Source organism: Erpetoichthys calabaricus, chromosome 2 (genome assembly GCF_900747795.2).
Source record: "Erpetoichthys calabaricus chromosome 2, fErpCal1.3, whole genome shotgun sequence".
Taxonomy (NCBI): Eukaryota; Metazoa; Chordata; class Cladistia; order Polypteriformes; family Polypteridae; genus Erpetoichthys; species Erpetoichthys calabaricus.
In genome coordinates this window covers 126,763,434-126,786,573 of record NC_041395.2, presented here as the reverse complement: position 1 = coordinate 126,786,573, position 23,140 = coordinate 126,763,434, and the positions used below count along the sequence as shown (strand labels likewise).

The following is a 23,140-nucleotide window of genomic DNA, read 5'->3' as shown; positions in this document are numbered from 1 at the left end:
ATTGTGTAGGTGAAATAGTACAAAGAAATTAAAGAAGGAGGTTAGTTCTTTGAAGATAAGTTTTTGGGAGGTTGGTTATGAAGTCAGTTGTGGGCAGTGTGTGGTTTCCTCTGTTGTGATGACACAGCATGATTAAACTCTGTGTATCCATTCCTTTGGAGGATACATCATGGGAGTTCCTTTTATTTTTAAGGCAGAAGTTTACTGCTGTTACTGACCTCACTCAAATGCCGAGGGAGAAATTTTTGGTGAATTAAGTGAGGCAGTCACGTTTATGGACTGAGTGCAGGGATATGCTTCTTTGAAGGCTGAAGATATAAAGGGAATAGGTACTGCTGAAGGGAATTGAATAGATTTGAACTACTTATGACATTCTCTCTAATGTGTTGTGTTTTATGAACAATTAATTATTGAATTTTTATTAACCACACCCTGGATACCTTAAATAAATATATACCTTGCACTTTGGAAAATTTGAACCTGATTGTTGTCTCTCACTCGAGTCTGGTCCACCCCCAGTTACTAGGGGATCTATTTGGCTTTGTTCACTTGTCAGAGACTTTGACCACTGGCAATAAACACTAGAAGAAAGAAGGAAAGCTGATACACCATACAATTCTGTTCTGTTTCACAGTATGCATTCACACACAAACACCTAATGTGGCAGGTTCAAATCAATAACGTGTCTACACTAAGCATAAACACTGAAACTTTAGAAGCTGCTGTTACCAAAACCATGAAAAGTCTTTTGTGGCTCTTTTATTGTACTGCCACTGAAATGCTCCAACAACTGGATGAGCGGGTTAGACAGCATTCCTCATTAATGGGCAATCACTTTACATGTATTCATTCAGATTGTAGGCTAGGGGGACAGCTGGGCATTCTATTTATATACAAACCTTTAAATGAGAAATTAGAAGGCTCTGCAAAATCAAAATGAATTAAGTAAATTTAAAAAAAGAAGCATCGCAGGCAAGACGGTGCAGAAGCCCTGACAGCATATTTGTTTCTGACAGAGGGATCAACTTAAGAATACATTTCCTCTTTAATCCTTTCCTTGTTACCACAGCAAGCAATAAAGAATAAAAAAGCATAATGATCATGATGTGCCTGGCTAAAGTGCTTACTTTTCAGTGCCCCTTTCCTTTTTTTATGTAGCGCCCTCCTAGCTGGGTATAATAGTAAACTCAGTAGTTAGCCTTAGTGACACATTTTGCTTTTTCTTTTCTTTGCTTTGGGGAAAGCAGGGACAGAGAGAAATGTGATTGGTGTTGTTTACTACCAATCAAGGTATAGCACGCCTTTAGTACTTTAATGATTTTTGTTTTTCTTGGGGAGGTGAGAGGAACATGGTGTGGAGGCAGAGCGAAAGGGGGTAGAGAGTTGAACGAGTGTGTAAGAAATGAAAAACGGGAAAAAAGACAGCTTGTACTAAGGTTGAGGAGAGCGTGAGAGTGAGCTTTGGAAAAAAAAAACAGAAGAAAAGTTTTTTGGTGTGTCAATATTAAATGTGAGAGGCATTGAGCGGGTTTAGCTCATTGGAACGTGGATGAAAAGGGGAGCGCGGCTTTGAAAGAAAAAAGTGACAGACAAACGAAGTGTTGAATGCCTACTTTGCGGAAATTTTTGCCATCTAAAAGAAATACAAAAAAGGGAATGCAAATTAATCCTGCATCAAGACGAAGCTACCAGTGTCTTCCCAGACAGAGCTGTGAGATTCCTGTGTTTCACCACGGAGGTAAATGTGAAGTGTGGCAAAAGTTCTAGAAGGACACCGTGAGTACCTATGGAGTTATGTACCGCATATGAGCTCCAACTAAGCGCGCTAGCGATTGTTTTTTTATACAGGTCAAATTCCGTTACAACGAAGTGCCAAGGACCTAAATAATATTTTGTTGTAATTAAAATTTCATAGTAATAAGATTCTGCATTTGTCGCTATAGTGCTTTCTTTAACTTGCATCCAGGCATTTGCAATCACTTCAATAGCTTCTTTCACGTTAATTTTCATCTCCTTCTGTCTAGTTATGCTGACAAGAATTTTTCTCAGCATTTCCTTTGCGATAATACACTTTCAGGGTGCAAATGATGCCCAAATCCAATGGCTGAAGTACTGCTGTGCAATTGGGTGGGAGAAACTCATCTCAAACATTACCTAAATGTAGAAGCATGCTGTGAGCAGCACAGTTATCAATCAGAAGCAGAAACTTCCTTTTTCTTCTTCTTCATATTGTGAGGTTTCTGAACTCTTTTGAGACTCCCACCCTTACACCTCCCCAACGGGATGACTCACCAAAGGCCGTCCCAAAGCATGATCACTGCATCTGTGGAAGAGTGCTTGTCACAGTGCTGCAGCGGAGCGCCACAGAAGCAAATCCGAGGCTATCGAGATTGTGCTATAAGTGCCTGTCATTGATGGGTGACGCAAGGAACATTATAAATGCAGGGAACACTATTACTTGGCCACTAACCTGGCCACAACCCTGCCTGACTGCTGTGTCTGTGTATAGGAGAGTGGTTGATCCTGCTTCAATAACTAACCGTACTGTTCCTGTTTCAAGCTGAATAAAATTGGTTTTGCTAAAGTACTGAGACTCAGCCTCATGTTTTGGGATGCAAGACAGTGACTCACGCGTCACAATATCCTTGTCAAGTTGTCACGGCCAGTTTCCCCAAATGTCTTGAGTCATCCGAGCAAACTGGTTTGCTTTATACTCGCAGGGAACAAATATAACATGCTTAAAACACTAAGGACTGGTTGACTTGCCAATGATGACAGGAAGAACTGCTTTTTCGACGTCTTCAAATGCAGCAGTTTGCATATGTTTTTGCTGAGGCCCAAGGTTTGCAACCCTAGATTTATCTTCAATTTTTGCTCGGTCTTTCAAGAAAGTTGACAATGTGGAATGAAATTCCGAACTCACTGGCAACGTATTTTTTCTTTTTGCCGGAATCAAGAGCCGCAAAAATGTCAAGTTTTTTTTTTCTAATGTGAACTGTTGTCGTTTTTTCATGTCTGCCATTCTTATAGGAGGATGACAATTAGTTAAATTCCATTGGATGTTTTTAACAGAAAGAGAAAAATTTACAATGTTTCTGTTCAGGGATCGTTGTGCACAACTGAGCTGCGACCACAGAACTAACTGCTCTGTGGATGATTCATTCAGGCATTTCAAGGTCTTTTGGGCACTTTGTTATAATGAAAGTATCTGCTGAATGTATTTCGTAGTAACAATATTTTTATAGACTCAGTCTTATGGGGAAACTGTCAGGACCGTAAAATGTTTCGTTGTAATGAAAATTTTATTGTAAAGATATTCGTTGCAATAGAATTTGACCAGTATAGACATGTATATTTTTTATTGTTGATTTCTATGCTGGGCTGCACGGTGGCACAGTGGGTAGCGTTGCTGCCTCGAAGTTAGGAGACCTGGGTTCACTTCCTGGGTTCTCCCTGCGTGGAGTTTGCATGTTCTCCCCGTGTCTGTGTAGGTTTCCTCCCACAGTCCAAAGACATACAGGTTAGGTGGATTGGCGATTCTAAATTGGCCCTAGTGTGTGCTTGGTGTGTGGGTGTATGTGTGGGCTAGTGCCCTGCCCGGGATTGGTTCCTGCCTTGCGCCCAGTGTTGGCTGGGATTGGCTCCAGCAGACCCCTGTGACCCTGTGTTCGGATTCAGCGTGTTGGAAAATGGATGGATGGATGGATAATTAACATAGAATAAAAGTATGGTCCGATGGCCAGGGAGGACAGAAAAAAACAAAAAAACTTTCAAGGTCTTTTTGGCCCTACATAGTAATGAAAGTATCTGCTGAATGTATTTCATAGTAGCGATATTTTTATAGACTCTGTCTTATGGGGAAACTGTCGGGAAAGTGGGAAATGTGCCGACAACGCACACACTGGCTGGCCTTGGATTTGAGTTCAAGTTCCCTCAGGATGTGGGCTGGTAACACTACATACTTTATCACTCTGCTGTCCATCTACAGAAGACATTTGCATTTTATGGTGTTCTATCACTGTTAGAATTAAGATTACCACCATTGTGTTTACGCTGGCCTTTAGGATTGATTTGTACATCTAAATGATTACTTGTCATTCAAAAAGAAAATGCAGTGATATTTGACGTATTCTTAAAAGTTGATAGTACTGTAAAATCACAATTGCCACAAATGAAGAATGAAGTCAAATTTTTTAAACTCTGCATAGTAAAGGAAGTTTTAAAGTGCAACAGAAACTGGTGGATCTTAAATCTCAGTTTGATTGCTACGACAGAAAGAGTGGCATAGGAAGAGAGAGAGGCCGAAACAGATGAATGAGTGTTCTTTTGCAGAGCCAGCCCCCATTTTCTGTGCATCTTCTGGAACAGGCTGGTGCCACCCACTGTGTGGCTTTCTATCTAGTTACCGAAAAGGGTAATTAGGTTTGAAAAAGCGGCTGATGGATTAGCCATCTAGCAAAAATGTTCAGGGTGAAAAATGGGCAAGAAATTAAATTTGGAGAATTATTATGCAGCAGCCTCACTGTAAAATATATTCAGTAAGTCAATAAAAATGATGGCTTATTAGGAAAGTAGATTTATCTGGTTAACTGTGCATTTTTTTATCCTGTGTTGGCTAGTGGAAGTTTTTAATGAAACATCAAAAATGTATGAAACCTTTTCTGGGTAATGTCTGACCTTAAGAGTAATCCATTTTTATTTCAAAAAAATCTTTGTCCCTTTTTCTCAGTTTTGATAGCTGCTTTTGATGAGAGGAGCTTGTTTCCAAAAGACTTTCTGGACCGAAAAAAGAAATCCAAAGATGCAGATGAGGCCAAAGTCAATAAAAAACAGAAGAGCAAGAAACAAACTGGACCACAGGCTAAAACTTTGCAGGCTCTTTGAATGTCTAATCAGCTTCTGAGGAAATAGAAGAAAAATGTGAACAGAATTGTGAGTGTAAGCCCATTGTAGACAAAAGCATTGTTACTTCTCCAAACAATCAGCGTCATTCTAAGTAGCACCTTTCACAGCAAGCAGTATCCCAAAATATATTTGGTGAAATAATTCACCACAAACAGCATATATAGGGCCAGGATAAAGTATTTGCTTTGTTTGTGTTCAGTGTTATTGTGTAATTTTCACAACATTATAGTAATTTTCATAACAAAATTAAATACCTCATTAGATAAAACATATTCCAGAACAAACAATAACATTACATTTTGATATTTATTTATTCAAAAAAGGTATGCAGTGCCAAATGTCTCTTATTTAAAAAGCAGTTACCACTACCGTCACCCCACCTAACAAGCTCAATAACTGGTTAGACTATCATTAGCAACAAGACTTTTCTTTTGTTAATAGTCACACTCTCTCAGTGCCTGCACTCCTTTTTTCATAACTTGTTCACCTCACACATTCACAAGTTATTGTATATGAACTACTCATTTTAGATTCTGTCAGAAAATCAAACTGAGATTTAGTTCTGAACTTGGACATTGCTGCCTCACAGTTCTAAATCTGCATTCACACGTTACAGAAAATATGGGAAACACAAGCTTTCCGGAGAATATTTCACGCAGACAGCTTTCCCAGTGTGGCACTTTGGAGGCAAAGTTTCAATGAATTACTGAATCTTTACCTGAAACCATTACATATAAAAAAAATAATAATAACAACACCTGAAATGGCATTTTGTGGTTTAATTGTATTGGGAGCAACAAGTGATGTGTATAGAAACATGGATGTGTCACATTTTTATTGCTCAAATGGTCACTGTCGGAGCTCTGTTCTTTGTGTTGCTCAGTGTCTTACAGTATATTTGATTAAATAAAGTGCCTCACAATGGCAAAACATGCCATATTAAATCAACAAAGATTACATATGTGTAGTTTTTCATTTATTGTATTTCCTCTTGTTTTTATTTTTCAAAATCATGTTAAAACTGCTGTTTCACATGCCATTCATTTAATTGAACAATGCTTGTTAACTTTCTGTACAAAGTTTTTCTTACATATATGTATGACAAACTGCAGAAACAAGACATGGTCAGACAAGACATGTTTGCAACAAAAAGTCCAAAAAAACTGAATAAACATTTGTAAATGTATGTTATGTTAATAAGATTGTTTTTTATTTTTCAATTTTACAGCACTAAAGGGTCCCTGATCACTCCTGGGCCCCTTCTTGACTGTAAGATCAGCTGGGTGTGAATGTGTGTGTGGACAGCATTTGTGACAGACTGATGTGAAATAGGCTTTACGTCTTTCTGCGTTCTATAAAGGATTTAATAGAATTATTACTTATTAAAAAAAAAGGAACTTATTCTACAATATGCATTTCATATACAGTATAAGTACTGGGATGTCTCTATAAAGCCTACTGTATAGTTTTGCTCTTGAATCTGTAAAGAATATGAAAAACAGGATTTGGCATCATCTCAACGTTCCATGCAATTGAACATTATACTAGTTTTTTTTCAGTCTATATTAATAAAATTGTCATCTTTGTTTCAGATCAATTTTTTTACATATCCATGTCTTCAATGTATATAAACGAACTGCACCGCATATCATAAGTTCAATTAATTAATTGATGGCAATACATTTCAAGTTTATTCATGTAACGTATATGTTTCAAAATATATATGCCTATATGGGATTAGCCTCAGTCAATTAATGATTGAGACTAATTCACAGAGGGCACAAGACAAAATGAATCACTTAGCAATCACTGGGCAGAAACTAGGATTACTCATCTTGATCAAAAAAGCAAAACCTGTGGAAATAAACACTTCAGGCTCCCCCTGTACATCAACAGCAATCATGTGGGCAACGTTCAAGAGTTCACTTATCTTGGCAGCCTGCTTACCTGCGACAGCAACACTTTGGCCAAGATCGAGACATGCATTGGTAAGGCATCCTCTACCATGAGCAGATTAAGGAAAATTTGGGACAAGCAGCTCTCCATATACACCATGATGAAGTTCTGTGGAGCTCAGACATGGTCCCTCATGAAGGTACAACACGCTAAAGTGGATGGGTTTGATTCATGCTGCCTATGCCGGATCATGCACATATGATGGCAAGAAGTGACCACTACAGATATGGTCTGGACAAGAGCTGCCCAGTTGCCCATCAGTCTCAAACTATAGAAAAGATGCCTGGCTTGGTTTGGCCATCTAATACACATGAACAACAACAGATTACCCAAACAAGCCATGCAGTGGGCCCTTCCTGGAAAACCCTGACCAGGCAGACCAAGGACAACCTGGGTGCAAAACATTAATGAAGACTTTCACCTATTGGGTATGATTTGGACAGGAGCACAATAACTGTCACTTGATAAATCTGCTTGTCGTCATTATATTTCTACCAAATGTACCACAGGGCACACAAAGTCAGAAGAAGAATAATATGAGATTACAATTTAAAATATTTTTTATCAACCAATTGACTTTGAAAGGTGAGAAAAGTATTATGGGGTAGCTCATAAGAAATGTTTTTTTATTTGAATTTTTGCTCTTAACTGTCAAGAACTAGTGAAAAGTCAAGCAAGATGACACCTTTTATTGGCTAACCAAAAAAATTACAATATAGTTAGCCAATAACAGGTGTCATTTTGCTTGACTTTTCACTACATTCATAATGGCTAACACGGTAAAACATCCTAGTACTACTGTCAAGAGCTAGTTAGTCAGCATCCTCATTCATTTTATGTTTTCTCTACAATTTCCATTTTATCTTGAATTGATTTGTGCCGTATTTCTGTTAGCATTGTAAAGCATCTTAAGAAAGTGTTTATTGTGAAAAGCAAAACCTCAAAATTATCCATCCATCCTCATTTCCCACACCCACTTAAAATAACTTCAGGGTCACAGGGGAATGATGGGTATCCTGGCAGAACTGGAAAATTTCAAAATAAATAAACAAACATTTCCAATGAAATTATTCTTAACGCAAGGGAAAAAAAAGCAGCAGAGGTCCTTAATGCAACGTTTCCTTCAGTTCATTCAAGTGAGCAGAAAAAAATGCTTTCTCTCTTATTTCTCTCATCAAACACAGAGACGCAAGCTGCCCTCATGTAAATTCATTAATCATATGTCTTGCAATTGCTTCATTTTAACTATTTTCAAGTCAGCTGCATGCTGAGGATAGCATTTCCAAGCAAAAGACATCCAGAACTCGAATGCTGAAAGTGAGTAGCACAACATAATTTCTGCCACTGTTGCAGTTTAGTCCAACATCTTCTTTGTGTCAGACGCTACCAAAAACAGATCATTAAATTGTTTTTATGTGCCTCCCTGTAGGGTTCCAGTGCTTTTTTTAATGTGTAATGAAATTGTCTGCCAAGTGATTGCAGAAATAAATTGTTCAGCAACTATTTTCAGTTTTCAAATGAATTATTTGGTGTAAAACAGACAGGATGTTTTTTCATGTAGTTGCTGGGCTTTGCATTTCAGCATTTCAGCTCCTTGGCAATTATAGTGAGTTTACGATTTCCTTTCAACAGAATGGATTGCAAAACTGGTAAAAAGACAAAGAATAAACTGTTTAATCCACACTAAGGTTTATTGTTTTCTTTTTAAAATACATTGTATTGTTTTCTCTGTATAAGTGTCAGATAACCCGACCCCTCCTTGTGAAAGCTACAGTATAAAACATCCAGTGACGATAACAATATCTCTCCTTTAGTTTTCACATTACTGCAGTCATCAACATTTTCCAGTTTGTCAATTAAGGCAACTTCATAATAGGCAGAACCCCAAGATAAACATTCATTTTTATCAGGAGAAACTGACTAGTGTAATATTTTAACAATGGAATGTTCACCATTTAGATACATTATTTCCAAATTTAATAAACAAGGCACATAAATAGAACTAGAAAATGTGACTATGTTGTAGCATGATGACAATGTAATTAATAATTATTAGGTCACTATAATATATGTTATACAAATGAAAATAATTCTTTCCTCCACTTCTTTATTTTATAATTAGATGTAGCTGGTGTGTTTATACATATTAAGTATTTTAGCTTGTACTGGGAATATAAGACCCTCCAGTAGCTGCAGAAAATGGCATTTCTGCAATGTACAGTAAACATCCAGAGAATTAGAAAACAAAATTGCAGCTGCAGACCTAGAAATTAATAGAATTTCCGACTGGCGTGAGAGAAAGAGGCATACAGTATATTGAAGTTGTAGCATTCATTGGACAGTTGTTATAAATAATACTTGAATAAGATGATTAAAGGGGAAAGTACTATATTGCTTTTGTTGCTCTCTTCATGAGTTAACATTTGAGTACTTTATTTTTGGAAGTCATCACGCAATACAACCTTCTGAATGTTTCTACAATGAAAGTCACTTTTTCACTGGTAAAGAGTCTAGGAACTCAGGAACAGAAAAGAAACGTGTCCTGCCCCTGCTGTAGAAGGGACTCATACTGTATGTGGTAAGGTGGATGTGATGCCTTCAGAACTGTTTGTTCCAAGCTAAACCAGACTGTAAAGCTATGCAAAGTGCTTACTTCCTTTCAAGTTTCCAAAGTGTTTTGTCTTCTATCACCCGTTTTGGGGTGTGAGATTATTTCTGGTCTCGCAATAGGTTCTAAATTAAAGAACCCAATTTACAGGGAGCATGTGCTTCTGAGTAATACACATGTATCTCTACTTTTTAGGTCTCTGCAGTTATACTCAGAGCTGATATAATGTGTATGGGTGCCTTGCCACTTATCTTGTAAAACTCATTAATGTCCATTTTCCAGAGTGAATACTGTGATTTCAAAACGCACACTTTCTTACCGTTCAGATAGCAAATACAATGGGTTTAGGAGGCATAACCTGAATTTGCCTGAATTCTACTAATTTAAAAGATCCCCTGTCAGTGTCAGCATTTAATTCAAAGATTAAGCCATATTGCTCTTCTTACCAATTTTATTTTTCCTCCTCCGCATTTTGATGTGGCATTTGATGACACCAGCTTACTCTTTCTGGCCTTGGAATAATATCCTAAAATGAATGAGTGATGATGGCATCACAAGGTACAGACTCTAGGTGTAGCTATAATCTATCATATACTGCCGACAAAAGACAAACTTGCTTATCTGCTAATACACTAGCAAGGCGAGCACATTGGCAAAATGAAACCTCTGAGGAGAGAATTCACTTAGCCACTGATAGACAAGGGGGACGACCACGTCCGCAAAATGAAACTGCTGACTCTGCATTTCAATTTTTTTTCTGATGATTTCAATAGTTTTTTTTATTTTATTTATTTTTTTAAATATTTTTATTTTATTAATTTTCATTGTAATCATTCCATACAAACAGATCAATTTATAACCCAACAAATTTGAAGACAAATCAAACCCCACCCCTGAGAAGGAGAGCTTAGCTAAAGGAAAATTGCTTTAAGCTTTTTAATAAGGCAACATTAGACAAAAGAAGGGGAGAAGTAAATATCTATGTAAATAAGAGATGGAGAAGGGAGTTAAATGCAATAATAGTTAATTCTCTTATTCTAAAATAATATTGATTAAATCCTGCCATGTTTTGAAAAAATTTTGTACAGATCCTCTAACTGAAAATTAGATTTTTTCCAATTTCAAATAATATAAAACATCGGTTTCCCACTGACTTATAAGAGGAGAATTAGGATTCTTCCAATTTAACAAAATAAGTCTGCATGCCAAGAGTGTAGTGAATGCAATCACCGTTTGCTTGTCCTTCTCCAATTCCAGTCCATCTGGATTTCAATAGTTTCTAGGAGCCCACACTTTTTACAGCACAGGCTTACACCTACTGTATAAAGCTCAATGTGTGTGAGTGTGTACAGGTATTTGTTCTTTATACAGTTCCACACTCTTGGTCCAATCATGACAATATCTTGCACACGTATCGCACCTTTTCAGGAAGAGACCATAGCCTACTTAGGAGTACCATTGAGGGAAGGGGTTCATTTTAAGGATGGTGCTTTTTCCCAGATTATGACATCTGAGATGTCAAATTGGAAAAGCACTGTTCTGTATTTGAGAAAAGTGATTTGTCACACATAATTATTGTCTCAGAAAATCGTCATTAAAAAATCATACTTGCTGTGATATCTTCTGGAATCACTTCCACTTTGCTTGCTAAAGGTCACAAAGCATAGTTGGTCTTCAAGTTGAAAATGAACTTGGCTCATGGTGACAGTCCTTCATGTGATAATCTAAAAGGATCAGGACAAGCCAAGCTGCTTCAGCAGTGCAGTATGACCATTTGGGATGAGGACACCATTGCACACAGAATGCGACTGGAGCCTCTGGAGCAAACTCATCTGGACCTATGCAATTACAAGGATTTAGTTGAAGAAACAGTCAGTGTTTTTGTTGGTGATTTTCTACAAATATTACAATTTATTCCAAGGTCAACACCAGCTGATGACCCTGATGCATGCCTCAGACCATTGCACCTTTGGAGAATCAGCGCAGACGTTGATCCTGACTGCAAACATGCATGTCCTGTGTAATGCACGTGCGATTGGGAGAGAACATTAGGGCTCAATTGATAGGAATCACCCTCCGAGCCAGAGGTTGGCACTGTTATCTAATGCCTCTCTTCTACCTCCCTCTGCAGAAAGAATGATTGACAAATGTCACTTGATGTTTCCACCATGTCAAACCCTCCTCTTTCTCTGTGTCTCCTTAAAAAACTGCAATGAATCAATGAAAATTTTTAATGTACAAGAGTATTTTATGAATACATTGTTGTATTATCGTAACTTCCCAATGATGATGAATATAAACACTGTGGTTAACATACTGAAGAGTACACGTTACTACAAGTCACTCAAAAAGTGAACTCACAGTTATTTTTAAACAGCTGCCTTACATTATTTTTAAATTAAATGATCAAATGCACTGACATGCTTTTAACAATATTGCTTTTAATTAATCTGCACCTGAGTTAAAATTAGTTTGTGTGTTTGTGTTATACTTTATGATGCAATTTTTTAATACTTTTTCCAATCATTTTTGGAGGTTTTCATTTTGCACATAATTCTAAATTTGCATACAATTTTCTTTACAATTTGCGGGAAAAGCCCCCTTTGGAGCAACAATGTAAATAGTTCCTGATGACCCCCAACCCTCTGACTATTTGGAAAGAAACTCTTAACTATGTTAATGCATTAATTTCCTTACTACATTTCAACTTGTTTTGAAGCATAGTCTTACATTGGGTTTACAAGCACATGTTTCATTTCCTCCTTTTCCATCACTAGGCAAACTTTACATTTTTTTATTTTTTATTTTTCATCACCAGTTTTTACACATGACCAAGTATATGTTACTTGGTCTAGAGCAGTGATTCTTAACCTTTTTTGAGTCACTGACCCCTTTAAGAATCTGATGAAAGCTATGGACGTCTTTCCCCAGAAAAATTCACATTAACGCAACTTTGCATTCAATTAATGTAATGTACTTTATTTATCGAGATTTGATTGTCTCATACATATATGACATTTACAAAGTATTATTAAACTTTAAAGTAAATAATCTAAACAAAAATCCTTTTTATGCAAAAAATAATGACCCCCCATTATAATTATGAATACAATCCTCTTGTACAAATTAAAACAGATCTACTACTATGTTTTCTACTACCATTACTACTACTACTACAGCTACTCTAAATCAACAGTACCGAGCCATATAGTGAATATAAATGTTCATTTTTAATCTGGCTCCCTGAAACCCAACCATGGACCCCCTATGTTTCATGTTGCATTAAAGGTATTCGTTGCGTTATACGTTTTGGTTCTGTTTGTCTTTAAAATACTTTTTAATACTTTTTAAATTTACACTTTTACTGTAAAACTTCAGTAAAAACAATATTTGGAATTAACTTTTCGTCAATATCGTAATGAATTTTGATTCCGTGTTTGGAGTTACATCATGACAACGCAACGTATAACTGCCCGTAAGTGAAAATCGTTTCTTTCTCTCTAATAAATAAACTGACTTTTTTGAATGTTTGTCCCTGTGATTTGTTAATTGTCACAGCAAAAGCTGTTCTAACGGGAAATAATTGTAACCATTTTAATACGAATGGCATATCAAGATCTCCTTTGGTGTCTAACATTATCTGCAGAAGATGTACTACATTACCTTTCTTGTCGCCTGTTAAAATTATACATGTCATAATTGCTCAACCAATTTTGAATACAACTAATCTTGTCCTATCCTTCTTTCAACAGTAATAAAGTGGAAGACTGGACGGTGTTAATGGTTGTTGATATTCTATGGAATATTGTAAGTTGATGTTTTCATCTTCCGCACCATCACCACCAACTGTTTCAGCATAGTCTATTGATCCGCATTTAACCAATGTAACCGATCAACAATTTTCGCGTTAATTCGTTTGAATTCATTGTTTCTCGGTACCCTTAAACCCTTTGGGATTTGGACATAATAAGTGTTCTTTTATTGGGAACTTAAAGTGAGGAAAACGTAAAAATTTATAAGAGCTGAGAGTGCAGGAACTGTGTCTGACAAAAGCATTCATACGAATGAGAGGTGACAGGACCGTGGGCATGGACCGTTAACTTGAAATGGTTGAGAGGAGGGCGGGACTTGAAAAAATCTCTTGGCAATAGTCTCATCTCAAAATTTTCTTTTATAATAGAGAGACATATCTTTGTTCAAAGCAGGCATACTACTATAATGATATGCAAATATCTTGCTCACGTTGGTGAAACATTTTTTTAAAATGGAAATGCTAGAAACTGAAGAACAGATTGTTTTATTTGTGAGCATCCTTGCCAGAACAGTAGTGAAAAAAGTCAGACATGTAACCAATGGGTAATTACAGAACAAAGCTCACAGAATAAAGAAGGAGAAATGTACTTAAGTGAAACCAGCCAAGGACAGAAAGCATTCCATTAGCATGTTCTTCAAAAGAATAAAAACATTTACAGGGATTCATGAGCTAAGCTGCTTTCAGTCTTGCTTGTTTACAACCCAAGGCATCATGTTCTCTGCTGCAGACATTCAAATGCCTACGCCCACTTTCATTCAGAGTGTTGACAGAAAAAACGGATGAAAGGAGACAAAAAAAACTGGCAATGAAGGTGGTTGCATGGGGCATTCAAGTGAATTTAATTTATTTCATGTTTATATGAAAATGCAAAAGATTTGCTGAATGCCTTTAACCTAGTGCAGTGCTACTCAAATTGAGTGTCTTTCTCTTTTGAATTTTGTTTCAGCTATTTTCAAAATCAGTGAGTCATTTTTACCTTTAATTAATCTAATTGATTAATGAACTGTCCTTCCTAATTCTTCTCTTATTTTACAATCAGAATTTTTTTTAGTGTTAGATTTACATGTATAAGAAATTTTACAAAAATGAAAATATAGTTATTACTTTTGATGTTATTCTTTTTTTAATTAATTTTTCTGTGGAGTGTGCTTTCTTAATTGTGGTGCGAAAGTTTGGAGTTTCTTCCCTTCTTCTTGATGTTGATGGATTTGCTATCTTCTCTACATGTCACTCTTCAGGTCTTGAAAGGGGGCCCTTGCCTCCTTTTTCCATTTCTTGGTGTCCAATTCATCGTTGTCCCAGGGAACCGGTGTGCTGGCAACCTGGGGACATGGCCTGTTAGACACATTTAATGGCTGGTAACAATGTGTTCCACCTTCGGGAGCCAACTCCTCTGTAGCACTTCCTTATTGGTAATGTGGTCAAGGTATGAGATGTCATGTATGCATCAGAGACACCTTTGCTGGAACACATTGAGGTCCTGGGTCATGTTTTTTTGTTGCCCTTCATGTTTCACTAGCATACCATTGGTACCACCATGCTATTGGAAAGCCGCAGTCGGTGTGCAATGTCAGCCAGATTTGATGCATACAGTATGTTAGAACAGCTTGGCTACTTGGCTAGTCTGCTGTCACATATCCTCATCCATCCTTCCGTTGGCTGTGATGGTACTTTCCAGATATATGGAAAGTACCATCACAGCCAACCAACTCCTCACAGTCCATCACCATTACAGTCCTCAACTCTCTTTCTACCTACAGTAATATATAGACTAGTGACACAATTGATCCTCTTGACTTTTATCTTCTTGACATTGATCTGGAGAGCAACCTCCCCACTTCACTTTCAAGCTTTAATATTTTGGTCCATAGTGGCAATTCTGTTTCGCTGTGTGTACCACATCATTGGCAAAATCCATGTCTATGAGGTGGGTTTGTTTTCTCCAAGGAATGCAAGTTCATGCACCGCCTGTCACCTGGAGCATAAAAAAATCCATTGCAGTGCTGAATAGAAATGGTTACCAAACGTACCCTTGCCACACTCCAGTCTCAATGAGAACTTGTCTCTAACCCCATCTTTGGTTTTTACACAGCATGTTCAGTTGAGTTATAGATCTTGAAAGATGTCAGTAAAGCATTGTGGGATGCCATAAATTTGTAGGATCTGCCACAAGGATTTTCAATGCATGCTGTCAAACGGTTTCATGAAGTTGATGAAATTCTGAAGGAATGCTTTCTGATACTCAACACTTTGCTCAGTAGCATTTTACAAAAACAAAAATCTTGTCACTACATGATCATCCCTGTCGAAAGTCAGGCTGTTCTTCTTGCAGTAGGGCATTGACTGCATCGTGTAGTCACCATGACATTATGCAGAAGAAGACCTTTCCCAAGATGGAGGGTAACATGATTCTCTGCAAATTATTACAGTCTGTGGTATCTCCTTTCTTTGGTATCTTGACAATCTCACCTTATCATTGTTGTTTGCTAACATTTGTCTCACAGCACCACCTATCTAATAACAAGTTAATCAGTTAGTTTTTACTTAACATAAACTCTTAAATGATGATTAAGTTAGATTAGCTGAAGTTATACAGGAATACAAAAGAACATAACATGATGTACAACATTCACATATCCATTGCTTCTTTAATATTGTGTTTGCTATGTTGTTGTCCCATGTATTAACACTCCATGTGTCTACACCAGTAGAACTAGAAACAAATACATTTCACTGTACTGTGGGATACTAAGACAATAAATTAAACTGAACTGACAATGAACATTTCTGCTTAGTCACCATATGTACAAAATTTGGTAGAGGAGTTTGCATTGTAGTGGAGTGCTTCCAATGTGTTCATTTATCTGTATAGATAAAGCTGAGTTAGTGGCTATTTGTGTTATAATTTTGGTATGCATAGATTTTACATGAAAGTTGGGATTGGGTAACTCAAGGACACTCCGTCTTAGAATATAGACTTTATGCCATCTCAATGACTTATAGCATATGAACTGCATTTCAGATACTGTATCTCAAAATACAGTTATGTCATTTGAAAATGCAATCAAAATATCTTAATTCAGGTATCTTTACATTGAGATTCTGTTTGAGATATCTAAAATGCATTTTCAGATACATCAGATTCAACTCCTGTGTGTTCACCCTGTGATGAACTGACTCCAGGGATTGTTTCGGTGTTGCGCCCTGTGCTTTCTCCAGCTATCCCTTGACCATGCTCAGGATTAATTGAGTTTAGAAGATGAATATATATTCAAAGTGGATTTATGATCCATTTGCTCTCAATATACAATAATTCAAGAAATTTCAAATTTTACTTCACAACAAACAAAATGCTTATTAAGATTTTAAGATAAGTTATTTCAAGATATCTGAATATCATTTTCTGATATCTGAACCCAGCCACGGGGATGCACAAACCAGTGTGTTTTTTCATGCTGTCCCAAGCCCACATAAATGTTGAAGGTTACATCATGAAGGGCATCTGGTGTAAAATTTTGCCACATCAATATGCGGACAACAATACAGATTTCCATACAGGATCAGTCGAGGCCAGGGTTAACAATGGCCACCATCACTACTGTTAGCCAATAGGGTGCTGGAGAAATTGGGCTGCTGTTGGCCGAAGGAGAAGAAGAGGGGAAATGGCATGTCTGGAGGCAGGAGGAGAGGAGGAAGGTGAATAGAGTGAAAGTGAAGGTAGGGGCTTTGAATGCTGACAGTATGACTGGTAAAGGGAGAGGGTTAGTCGATATGATGGAGAGAAGGAAGGTTGATATATCATGTGTGAAAGAGACCAGATGGAAGGGAAGTACAGTCAGATATATTGGAGGCAGGCTCAAATTGTTCTACCATGGTGTGGATGGGAGGACAAATGGGATAGCAGTTATTCCTAAGGAACTTTATGTCAAGAGTGTTTTGGAGGTGAAAAGAGTTTTGGACAGAGTGTTGAGTATGAAGTTGGAAATTGAAGGTGTGATGATGAATGTTATTAGTACATATGCTCCACAAGTTGGGTGTGTGATGGATGAAAAGATTTCTAAAGTAAGTTAGATGAAGTGGTAGAGAGTGTACCCAAGGGAGAGAGAGTGGTGATTAGAACAGATATCAATGGACAATGTTGATTAAGGGAACAGAGGATATGAAGGGATGATGGGTAGGTATGTTGTCAAGGAGAGAAATGCAGAAGGTCAGATGGTAGTGGATTTTGCAAAAAGGATGGACATGGCTGTGGTAAATATGTATTTTAAGAAGATGGAGGAACACAGGGTGACGTACAAGAGTGGAGGAAGATGCACAAAGGTAGATTATATCCTATGCAGGAGGATCAGTCTGAAAGAGATTGGAAAATGCAAAGTTCTGGCAATAGAAAATGTAGTTAGGCAGTGTAGGATCTGTACAATGACATTGGAGATCAAGAAGAGGAGGAGAGTGAGGGCAGAGCCAAGGATCAAATGGTGGAAGTTGAAAAAGGAAGACTCTAAAGTGGAGTTCAGGGACGAGGTAAGACAGGAACTGGCTGGCATTGAAGAGTTACCAGATAGCTCGTTAGCTACAGCAGAAGTGGTAAGGGAGACAGTGTGCTTGGTTTAACATATGGACAGAGGAAGGAGGACAATGAAACCTGGTGGTGGAATGAAAGGGGATAGTCAGAGAGATGAAGAAAGTAGACAGGAGTACTAGGAGATAAGGCATAAGGTGGAGAGAGGGGTTGAGAAGGCTAAAGATAAGGCTTTTGGTGAGTTGTATGAGAGGTTGAACAGTAAGAAGGGAGAAAATGACCTGTATCAATTGGCTAGACAGAGGGACCAAGCTGTGAAATATGAGCAGCAGGTTAGGTTGATAAAGGATAATGATGGAAATGTACTCACAAGCAAGGGTAGTGTGCTGAGCAGATTGAGGGAGTCTTTTGAGAGGTTGACGAATGAATAGAATGAGAGAGAGATAATGTTGGATGATGTTGATAGAGTAAACCAGAAAGTGCAACAGAATACCAAAGAGGAAGTAAGGACAACTGTGAAGCGATGATATACCTGTGAAAGCATGGAGGTATTTAGGTGAGATGGCAGTGGAGTTTTTTAACCAAATTGTTTAATGCATTCTTGGCTAACCAATCTCTCTCTCTCTCTCATTCTTCCTAGGGCACAAAGCAGAAGCGAAAGCAGAAGCAGACAATAGCCGACAGTAAGATGAATCGTGTTGCCGTCGTCGTAGAAGAACTCCAGGCACTTGACGAACAGATTCAGAAACTCCTGTCCAGACGAAGATACCTTAGGGATCTGAAGGCTCAGCTGCTGGATAAACCATCCTCGCCATCTGAAATCGGCGTAACATCAAACCCGCGTTGTGCCGCTCAAGTAAACTTCACCCCCGCACCTCGTAGGAGCGACGACAACACTGATGAAGACCTCTGCGTATTTCAGCTATGCAGGTGGGGATTCAAGGCTAGAACACCTCCATCGGCTCAGGTGAGCATCTCGACTCAGAACCGGTTCGACCCTCTCCGTATCCCCAGTTTGCCTTCAACCCCTGGTGATGTAATAGTGGTAGGTGATTCGATTGTTAGAAACCTCAATATCGCATGCCCTAATCGAAAATCTTTTATTTCTTGTTTTCCCGGTGCTCGTGTCCGAGATGCGATGAGATGTGCGCCGGCAATCTATGAGAAGCACAAGAAGAGGGCAGTTGGAGCGATTGTATTGCATGCCGGCGTGAACGACATAAGGCACTGGCAGTCGGAAATCCTCAAGGCTGACTTCGCAGCACTAATCAAAGACAAGAAGGAGAGGACCCCATCAGCAAAGATCTTCATTTCAGGTCCACTACCTCTCATCAGAGTACTACAGTTGTCTGCTAGAATTAAACAACTTGCTGCAAGGCTTCTGTAAGAATCAAGACATTGGATTCATCAACAACTGAGACCTCTTTTGGGAATGGCCGCGTTTCTTCAAGAGAGATGGCCTGCATCCGAACAGTTTCGGTGCCCGAAAACATATCTAAGGTAATTTGTTTATCTTGACTAACTATCTCTTCTCTTAACCCCTTCCAAAATGCTATTGCTGTGCTAGCACATGATAATTGTTTAATAAAATCTTCCGTAAAAGTGCTCAACATTAATACTCTAATAACCAATCTCAATGCACGTAGAAAATCAAGGCAATACGGCATAAACATCCATCCATCCATCCATTTTCCAACCCGCTGAATCCAAACACAGGGTCACAGGGGACTGCTGGAGCCAATCCCAGCCAACACAGGGCACAAGGCAGGAACCAATCCTGGGCAGGGTGCCAACCCACCGCAGAACACACACACACAAACACACCCACACACACACCAAGCATACACTAGGGACAATTCAGAATCGCCAATCCACCTAACCTGCATGTCTTTGGACTGTGGAAGGAAACCGGAAGAAACCCACGCAGACACGGGGAGAACATGCAAACTCCACGCAGGGAGGACCTGGGAAGCGAACCCAGGTCTCCTTACTGCGAGGCAGCAGCACTACCACTGCGCCACCGTGCTGCCCACGGCATAAACACCAATAATTTAATTAAAATCACTACTTTAGATGAACAATATATTAAAACTATAAAAACAGATTATAGATTAAACAAAAAATTCACACAGAGCGGCACTAATAAAAATAACTTCCTGTTAATAATAATAACTGTTCCTGTTCCAAATATCAATAATGCACATAGTATTCATCTCTGCCCCTCCGAAACATTAAATATGGCACTATTAAATGTTAGAGCTTTAACTAACAAGGCGTTTTTTATCAACGATCTTATTAGTGATAGAAAAATAGATTTTATTGCACTAAATTGAACCTGGCTTAGCTCAGATGGCACAGCTGTTTTAATCGAATCTGCGCTTCCGGATTACAGTTTTACTTGTGCGGATCGCCAAGAAAAGGGAGGCGGCGGACTAGCAAACATTTACTTAAAATGTAAAAATGTCAGTTTTAGTAAATTCAAGTCCTTTGAGTCTCTTGTCGTTGTTATCCATGGAGATTCTCACGTTCTAGTATTATCCGTGTATAGACCTCCAAAATTCAACGCGTCTTTCTTTGAGGAATTCTCTGACTTGATGTCAATCTTAATTATGAACTATGACACACTCTTAATAGTCGGCGACTTTAATTTTCATATAGATAATCAGTGTGACCAAAAAGTAAAAGAATTTATGAACCTCCTGGACTCTTTTGATTTGAGACAGCTCGTTAATCAGCCTACACATAAAGCAGGTCATACGTTAGACTTGGTGATTACTAAAGGACTAAAAGTTGATATAAAACAGGTCATTGATACGGGTCTATCAGACCATTTTCTTCTACTTTTTAATATAGAAATAATGATAGAAAACACTCATGAGAAGCATATTATTAAAAAATGCTTCTTTGACTCATCAGCAGCTTTAAAACTTACAAACATTCTAAGCAATCAGTCCGTTTATAGTGCCAACTACAATAGCGAGGATAATGTAAATAGTAAGGTGGAAAGATTTAATACTAAAGTGAGAGGTGCTGTTGACATAGTTGCACCTGAATAGACAGTTAAAAAATCTTCTAGCATTGTTATACCATGGAAGACCCAAAGAGTGTCTGATTTAAAGAGAACATGCCGAAAAGCTGAGCATAAATAGAGAAAAACTAAACTAACTATCCACTATGAGATATTAAAAGTTAAAATAACAGAATACAATAACACAGTCTGTCTTGAGAGGCGCTGCTATTTCTCTAAGATTATAAATAACAATGCTAGTAATCCCAGAGTCTTATTTTCGACAATTGATCATCTGTTAAACCCAGGTAACTCAAAGGAATGCCTCCTAAGTACTTCCAGTAAAACCTGTGAGGCTATTGATGTATTTTTCAATCAAAAAATGAATGATATTAGAAATAACATATCTCCCCAACACTAAGGATCCTCCTAAACCCCAGTACCCCATAATAAACAAATTAAAGTCTTTCACTAGGATAGATTTACCTGATTTACATAAAATAATTTCTCAAATGAAACCCTCCACCTGTGTCCTTGACCCAATACCAACAAATTTTTTCAAAGAAGTATTGGGCATGCTAATTGATAATATTCTTGACATAGTAAATTCGTCATTAGATACGGGGGTGTTCCCAGACTGCCTCAAGACTGCTGTAGTTAAACCCCTACTTAAGGAAAATAATCTTGACCCCTCTGCTCTTGAAAATTTTAGACCCATCTCTAACCTGCCTTTCTTAAGTAAAATTCTAGAGAAGGCAGTCATTATGCAGTTAAATGACCACCTCAACAAACATACTATTCTTGATAAGTTTCAGTCAGGTTTTAGAACAAATCACAGCACAGAAACTGCACTCGTTAAAGTAGTAAATGACTTGCGGGTAAATGCAGACAGAGGCCATTTATCTGTTCTCATCCTCTTAGATCTGAGTGCCGCATTTGACATCATTGATCATAATATTCTTAAGAATCGCCTTAGTCAATGGGTGGGCCTCTCTGGCAGTGTCTTAAATTGGTTTGAATCCTACCTGGCAGGGAGAAAATTCTTTGTTAGTTGTGGTAATTACAACTCAAAGACACATGATATCCTATATGGTGTTCCACAAGGCTCTATCCTGGGTCCGCTGCTCTTCTCAATCTACATGTTTCTGTTAGGTCAGATTATCTCAGGGCACAACGTGAGCTACCACAGCTATGCTGATGACACACAGCTGTATTTATCAATAGCACCTGATGACCCCGATTCTCTTGATTCACTAACACAATGTCTGACTTGTATTTCTGAATAGATGAATAGTAACTTTCTCAAGCTAAATAAAGAGAAAACTGAAATCTTAGTGATTGGCAATAATGGATACAATGAGGCTATTAGAAATAAACTGGATAGATTAGGATTAAAAGTCAAGACGGAGGTAAAAAGTTTAGGGGTAACTGTTGACTGTAATCTGAATTTTAAATCGCATATTAATCAGATCACTAGGACAGCATTTTTTCACTTAAGAAACATAGGAAAAGTTAGACCTCTTATATCATTGAAAGATGCTGAGACATTAGTTCACGCGTTTGTTTTCAGCCGACTAGATTACTGTAACGCACTCCTCTCAGGACTACCCAAAAAAGACATAAATTGATTGCAGCTAGTGCAGAATGCAGCTGCTAGAATCCTAACTAGGAAAAGAAAATCTGAGCACATTTCTCCAGTTTTGATGTCACTACACTGGTTACCTGTGTCATTCAGGATTGACTTTAAAATTCTGCTTATGGTTTATAAAGCCTTAAATAACCTCACCCCATCTTATATATCAGAATGTCTGACATCTTATATTCCAAATCGTAACCTCAGATCCTCAAATGAGTGTCTCCTTAGAATTCCAAGAGCAAAACTCAAAAGAAGTGGTGAGGCGGCCTTCTGCTGTTATGCACCTAAAATCTGGAATAGCCTGCCAATAGGAATTCGCCAGGCTAATACAGTGGTGCACTTTAACAAAAATGCTGAAAACACATTACTTTAACATGACCTTCTCATAACGTCACTGTAATTTAATCCTGATACTCTGTATATACAATTTATTATAATAACTATTCATGGTGGCTCTAAAATCTGTACTAACCCCTACTCTCTCTTCTGTTTCCTTTTCTGGTGTCCTTTTGGTGGTGGCGCAACCATCTACTCAAAATACCATGATGTTCCAACAGTGATGGATTAAAAGCCAGAAGTCTGCATTACCATCATCATCAAGTCCTTCCGTGAGAACCCTAAATACAAAGAGGACTATTTCATTTATGTTAGGTAGAATGCCCAGAGGGGACTGGGCGGTCTCGTGGCCTGGAACT

General features: G+C 38.0%; 1 protein-coding gene across 1 annotated transcript in view; it reads left to right on the top strand.

Moving 5' to 3' along the window:
- The window catches only part of LOC114646327 (WD repeat-containing protein 49-like), a 70,056-nt gene extending 63,829 nt beyond the window's left edge, over positions 1-6,227 (top strand). The window contains exon 19 of the mRNA XM_028794480.2: positions 4,730-6,227. Within this exon, the coding sequence (XP_028650313.2) occupies positions 4,730-4,884 (155 nt within the window). The 3' untranslated portion in view covers positions 4,885-6,227. The remainder of the gene's footprint in view (positions 1-4,729) is intronic.
- Positions 6,228-23,140: the final 16,913 nt, after the last annotated feature.